We start from the raw sequence: 7331 nt of genomic DNA, 5'->3' as shown, positions 1-7331 counted from the left end.
AAAAAAAAAAAAAAAAAAAAAAACTCCGGTTGAAGAAAAACTGGGGCCTAGAGCACTGTGTAAATATTCACACCCTGTCAGCCATGCTAGTCATGAGGGCATCACCATAAATCCTTTGTCCCCTTCAAGAAAGGAGTTTAAAAACGACTGTTCTAAGGAAATCCAATTTCACTGTGATTATTCCAATATTAAAATTAAAACACTGTTTAGTTTGATCCATATTCTGGGAGAGCTAAAATAAAAACTTAAAGACTCTCATTTCATCAATAATAGCATTAAGCTGTGGGCATGGAGCATGGTGGATGTGCCTGTAAGGGTAGGAGGGATCACCTGAGCCAGGATGTTTCACACCAAGGAAGGTAACACCACAATACAGTGTCAAAAAAAGAAGTAATAAAAATAACAATAATGTTAGGCTCTGGTACAAAGCTGTACTTGATAAGATTAGAAAGAGTAAGATAACAGATGGCAGGCACTGTGAACATTTCTAAAAATTAACAAGGACACAGGTAGAGAAAACATGTTAACTCTATAGAAATCTGGACCACTGAACAATGGTCTACAAATATGTAGTAGATGCAATGCAGTTTTCAAAAGTCAATTATTTGAACAAATACATAAAATTCTAACAACTTAAAAAACTCGCTATCAGAAGATGTGGTTTTTCTATAAAATGGAATCTTACTCAGCCATAAAGAACGAGAAAATAGATTCATTCATAGGAAAATGGATACATATTGAAGATATACTCCTAAGTGAAATAAATAAGTCACACATGTGTAAATACCGAATAGTTTCCCTGGTGTGAATAATCTGCAATAATACATAAGATCCTAATAAGATTACTGACATTTAGAAATGGGAAGAAAGGAGCTAAAGGTGTAGGGAAGGTGGGATGGGTAGGGGAAGGGTAATAAGGGAAAAGAAAAAAATGTGAGATAATGAAAAGATGAAAATAAAGTGTTTGTAGACGGGGAGGGGAGGGGGGGGTGAAGGGAGGGCAGGGGTAAGGGGAAAAAATGAGAATCAAGACTTGTCATGTAGAGGTACAAGATCCCAACAATGAATGTAACTGTACTGTATCCCTAAAATGTACCAATAAACTCAATTAAAGCTGAAAAAAAAAAAAAAAACTCGCTATCAACCCAAATGCCCTTGAACAGGTAAACAGAATGTACTAAATTAAAACAATCAAATACTACATAGCAATAAAAATCATTCATTCATAGAATCAACATGAACACATCTCAAAAAATTATGCTAAGTGAAAGCAGCTAGATATAAAACACTAGATTTTGTATTATTTCATTTATAAGACCTTTTGTTTTTGGTCTTTTGAGACAGAATCCCACTTTGTAGTGCAGGCTAGCCTTGAACTCACTGTGTAGTCCAGGCTGGCCTTGAACATGCTGCAACCCTGCTGCCTCAACCTCCCATGTGCTGGGATTACAGGCGTACACCACCACACCTGGCTATATGACATTTCTAAATAAGGCAAAACCACAAAGAGAGAATGCAAATTGTTGGCTCCCTGGAAGGAGAGGTGAAGAGGAAAACTGTAAATGGGCCTGAGGGTACTCTTTGGGCTGACAACAGTTCCAGAACTAGATTGTGGCGGTGGTCTGTTGTGACAGTCCTCCAGGTGACTGGAGGAACTGGAGCCTGGGCTCAGCTCTAGCACTTCTATGGGGAAAGGGCAGTGGTTTGCACTGTGAAAGTCAGTTAGGCATCTTCGGGAGTTCACAGAGAGCTCATCCACAAGGTGGGGAGCACAGGCCCAGCTGCAGTACCAGCGAGTCATGTCCTCTCCCCAGTTCCCTCAACTTTGCGGCCAATTCTTTCCAGTCAGATGGAAAGAGGATCACAAAGACCACTCCTGTACTTTATTGTAATCATACTATTTATGGATTTAAGTGGTCATTTACAGAATACACCGTTAACACAAAAAGTCTACACAATGAATACTGTTAACTTCGGCCAAAGGCAAAAAAAAAAAATTTAAACACAAAAAACTTGAAAACTGGACTGTGACAGTTCCACACTTTCATAAAGGTTCACTAAACGACACACATAAAATGGATGAATTTAAAGTTATGCAGATATAGATAGATAGATATAAACTATACCTCAATAAAACTTTTTAAAAATCCTGCTATCAGCAGTCTCATGTCATTTACGTTCTATGTTTCTAAATGATATCCTTACTTTGAGTAAACTTCCCCAATAAGCATTTTCTCCCCTAAAACTCCTACTTCTAAGAGTCTGTGCTGTTGTGTCCTTTGGTTAAAGAGATCACAGTTTCTTATAAAATCACGAGTATGCTCGCCCCATATTTGCTGCTTCTGGCTATCTAGGTATCACATGTATGTTACTGTGCTCATGGCAGCCATCCCACTGAGATTGACAATAGAGTGCACCTCCATTTATTCACCAAAAAGGGGTTCTGGTGTTATAACATTATGTATTGCCTGTGGCCCAAATCCAGCTAAAAATGGTTCTCGCCGTTTGAAAGGCTTATAACACATGCAAAAACAATCCAAGGGGACAGAGACTGTACCTGGCCCTTGAAGCCATAGGAAAGGTATACTGAACTCTCAGCTAGATATTGTATTTCATGTGAAGGCAGTAAATATGTACAGCAACTGTTAAACTCATGACTCCTTATTTTTAGGATTTGTTAAAAAGAATTCCACAGGGTGAGGGTATAGATCATTGGTAGAGCACTTGCTTAGCATGTTCAAGGTCCTGGGTTCAATTCTTCACAGCACAAAAACTTCCATAAGGCAAAATATACTTCAATTCTGACATGTGACTTACAGTGTAGTCTAATGGATAATTTACTTCTAAAATATATTTTTATGCAAAAAAAATCTTGTAATGCAAATGTTTGCACACTTATAAGGGATACTTTAAAACAAGGTATTTTTCAATCAAAGGTATAGGATATATATACATACCAATCCATAAGCCATACTTCTTTCATGCTCTTGAGTTATATCTGCTACATACGCAAATACCACAGAGAAAGTAACTGCAAAAACCCCAGAAACAGAGATAACAGCAAAGTACCACCTAATAATGAAAGATAATTGACAAGAAATATTAGAACAGCTGCCATTACTCACACTTTGCTTCATCTCTATTAGCTAATTAGAATAATAGTTGATTTTAGTCAAGAGCTTTCTAAGATAGTTTGTGGATAACACTACCATAAATACTAAGTCACAGATATTATGAAAACATGGGGATAAGAAGTGGTCCTTCAACTAGGAATACAGCATTTAAAAGTAGGTTATGTATTTAAGTAAACCTTTTACCCAACTACTTGACTGTTAAGTGGCTTTGTTGTCTCCACTAAATACACTATCAAAATAAAGCCAATTATACTTCATTTATTCCTGTTTTCCACAACAGTACTACAAACACAAAAAAATTCAGCAAGGCTGACAAGTTGTTTCATATTTATTTTGAGCCTATATAAACTAGATGTTTTTTGTAAATTATTTTTAGCTCTTCAAATGTTGGCAATTTATTTATTATTATTATATTCATTCATTCATTCATTCATTTATTTGCAAAATAAATTTAGTCTTCACACAGAAGAAACCTGAGTGGCAGTGTTCATAAAATAGACAAAAGTCACTATAAAGAATGAATATAAGATATTTGAAAAAACAAAGTATATTTTACTATAGATGATTCCAAAATATTGGAAGTAAGAAGTTTGTATTTTAATGACATTTATATTTTTCAAATCACATGTAATCATAATGAACTTACAAAATATTATTCTACCACATTTTATCACTACTACAATTTTTCTAACAAAGTTTTCCAAAGTAAATTCTTTGCTCATTCCCTGGATTTGTTTGGTTACATTTTGTCTGCAAGATCTTTAATCCATAGGAGAAGATTCTGCCCCATGTATCTCCTAGGCTTTTCTAGACATATAATGGAAATACAGTACAGCACATTTGTGATGTGCATTAATTAACATTAATACTCACTGGAGGAGTAGAAGGAACATCAAAGAATGAATCTATTACTCTGTGTCTATGAGACATTCATTCTTTTGGGGGAATTTTCCTTCCTTTCCTCTTAAGTTTGATCAGAGTGGCCAGGAGCCTAATCTCATAACTATGAGGAATAAATACCTGAAATCTGACCAAAGAGATGCAAATACAGGTTGAATGGGAATTGTACAGTTTCCTTAAAAGAAAGCGGTTCTTCTTTCTTGGCCACACCTTCAGGTTTAAGTAGCCATTTTAGACTGTGAGGCAATAGCTGAGGATGGCAGAGCAGCAAGACAGAAGTCTGGTTAAATGGAACTGTTATCCTGGCTCTGGATTACTCCACTCAGACCCTTTTCAAGTGGAGAGAGAAATAAAATGCCTGGACTTTACGAAACTATTATTTTGGGAGTTATTGCTATATACTAAAACATACCCCTAATTAATACAAGCAAGGATAAACTTCATCTGTGTTTTTAACATTCTACTTGGGGAAAATAAAAAGTTAGCAATTCTATCTAATCCCTAAAATACTGTTTTGAAATTTGGGTTAACCCCAAATCAGGTATACCATTAGTCCAGATGTTTCCAATAGCTGCATCCAGCTTTAGAATATTTGGCACTGTATTTTTAGGGGCCTTATCTACATTAAATAATAAACTTTTAAGAAGAATAAAAAGTAACCACTACATACATGTGTTGGCAAAAAAAAAAAAAACAAAGAAAAAACAAACATTAAGAAAGCAATTAACAGAAAGTGATATTTGATTGCTGTAATCTGAATACACACATACCATGGGCTGATCTTCATTAAAGGAATTGGGGCACATGTGAAAAATACTGTTAGCAGCAAGAAGGATTTTCGGCCCCAAACATCAGAAAGAGCACCAATAAGTGGGGCACTGAGGAATGACAACAAACCCTAAAAGAAAATTTAAACAAAATAAAGTGTGCTATATATCCAGGAGCCAAAAGTAAATCATTTTACTATCATGATTTTTTTTGGGGGGGGGGGTACTGGGGATCAAACTGAGGTCCTTGCACTTGAGAGTCAGGCTCTAGAACCACTGAGCTTAATCCTCAGCCCTACTATCATAATTTTAAATAAGTTTGTTTCTAAAATAAATCACTGAACTTTAAACAATAACTTCTTTGCCTACATGTAATTTAAAAGTGCTTGCTGGATATTCAATATGAAATACTCTAATGAATTCTCTATCCCAGTAACTCTACATTAGCAGTTTTAGAAACAGTATCATGTACTAACTGCCCATTTTATACTGATGGGCTACTAATTCGTTTATAATATCAGATCTTCTTATAAAGAATTTATTTAATAACCAACACTTTATCATGCTGATACAATTTTGTTTTTCTAAATTTTGGGGGCACAATGTTCAATCAGTATTCTTTTTTCTTTTGTACTAGAGATTGAACTCAGGACCTTGTGCTTGCAAAGCAGACACTATGCCACTGAGCTAAATCCCCAGCCCTCCAATCAATACTCTTAATGTTAGTTTATAAAAGCTAAGACCTCTGGAATAAAGCAAACATAAAAAAGGAGAAATATGGGATTATATAAAGTTGGCAGTGTTTGAATCAAATATTTAAACCCAGTTAGTCTAAAATATTACATAATCCCTCACATTATAATCTAATTATAAAAACTGATATTTAATGGATTACTCAGTTAATATAATAGTGGCAGAATTCCACATATATAAGTATGTACATTTAAACATGTATAACCCACCTTTACTCCTTGAATTAATCCATTCATCAGAAATGTATGTTTTGGGAAGGTTTCATGTAATACCTAAAGAATAAAAATGACATGCTTTTAGTCTCAGTAAAATGTCTACATTTACATTACAAATACCCTTCATAATACAATCTAATTTTACTTCATACAAATTTTCAGATATGTATGATACTTTGCATGCATAAGAGTAAAGGATAATAATACCAAATATTTATATGGCATGTACTATGTTACAGGATGCTAAATTGGGAGCTTTACATATAATATCATTTAATTTCTCAAATAGAAGCTTAATGTCTTGTCCCAGATCACACAGTCAGAAAGTAAAAAAGCTGAAACTGAGCCCAGGAAGTCAGGATTTAAACTCTATGCCTTTGTATTTTGTTACGTCACACCCCACATGGGAACGCTCAGGTGGACACACATTATCTGGCATACAAGACTAGGAAAATAGGGTGATTTTAATTGGCACAAAGTAAACACAGAAAGATTCCATAATGAAAAGAATCCCAACCTATAAAAAGGTATAATGAGTTATTCTATCTTTTCCAAGGTCTGTTCAAACTCATGGCATCATCACTGAGCAACAAGTGAACAAACTACTGGGAACTTACTGGTTCAAAGAGTAACAGAGGGAGAGACAAGTGGAAAAATAGAAAATAGCAAGTACTATTTTTTACAGTATATAAAGCAGGGGCTTTGTGCATACTCTTTTATTTACTCCTAACAACATTATAAATCACATTTTACAGCTTTATATGTGAGGCAAATGAGCTGTTACTTGACTCTCAATAAAGACAACAGAATGGCAATGAGAGGAGTAAGAAAAAAGCAGGGAGAAGAACCTTTGTAAGGATTAGAATTGTTCCCTCTTCTTCAGGTAGTCTTCTGCCAAAAACAAGAATCACACTCACAATCAAAATGTACTCACACTAAGTAAAATAAAGAAAATTAGAGGGCTGGGAGTGTACTTCAATAGTCAAGCACAAGGCCTTGGGTTTAATCCCCAGTATCACAAAGAAAAAAATTAGAAATGCAGTGGTTAGTCAACGAAAAGCATAACATGAAAAAGAAATCATGTATTTCTAATTTTTTGTGAATTAGTAGTTCTCAACCATGGGTAATTCTGCCCCGCCCCCCCAGAGGACACCTGGTTACTTGTGGAAGCATTTTTTATCTTCACAACATGGGGAAAGAGTAAGAGGAAAGATAATGCTTTACACATCGTACAATGCACAAATTGGCCCTCAAAAAATAACTGTCTGGCTCAAAATTTCAGTAGTGTTAAGACTGAGTTACTTTGTTGTTATAGTTATAACAAAAAAGAAAGGATCTGCTGACAGTAAATAGCTCTTCTGCTGTCTAGCTTTGCAGGCTAGTCTCAGTCCAAGCATTCTACTGAGCCTTTGTAGGACAGAAACAGTCACAGTCTATATATAAATATATGAACGTATCTGTGCTTCAATAAAATTTTATTTATAAAAATACTCTGAAAAGGATTTGGTCCTCTGGCTATAGTTTGCCAGTCCTTGTTCTTTTTTTTTTTTTTTTTTTTTTTT

At 35.0% G+C, this 7331-nt stretch overlaps 1 protein-coding gene across 1 annotated transcript in view; it reads right to left on the bottom strand.

Annotated features, from left to right (window-relative positions):
- The window catches only part of Mfsd14a (major facilitator superfamily domain containing 14A), a 51412-nt gene that overhangs the window by 17755 nt on the left and 26326 nt on the right, over positions 1–7331 (bottom strand). The window contains exons 3-5 of the mRNA XM_010639060.2: positions 5764–5826; positions 4805–4932; positions 2958–3072 (exon numbers count right to left, since the gene is read on the bottom strand). Coding sequence (XP_010637362.1) covers positions 2958–3072; positions 4805–4932; positions 5764–5826 — 306 coding nt within the window. The remainder of the gene's footprint in view (positions 1–2957; positions 3073–4804; positions 4933–5763; positions 5827–7331) is intronic.

Source organism: Fukomys damarensis, unplaced genomic scaffold (genome assembly GCF_012274545.1).
Source record: "Fukomys damarensis isolate Sample0158 unplaced genomic scaffold, DMR_v1.0_HiC HiC_scaffold_33, whole genome shotgun sequence".
Classification (NCBI taxonomy): Eukaryota; Metazoa; Chordata; class Mammalia; order Rodentia; family Bathyergidae; genus Fukomys; species Fukomys damarensis.
This window is presented reverse-complemented; position numbering and strand designations above follow the sequence as displayed.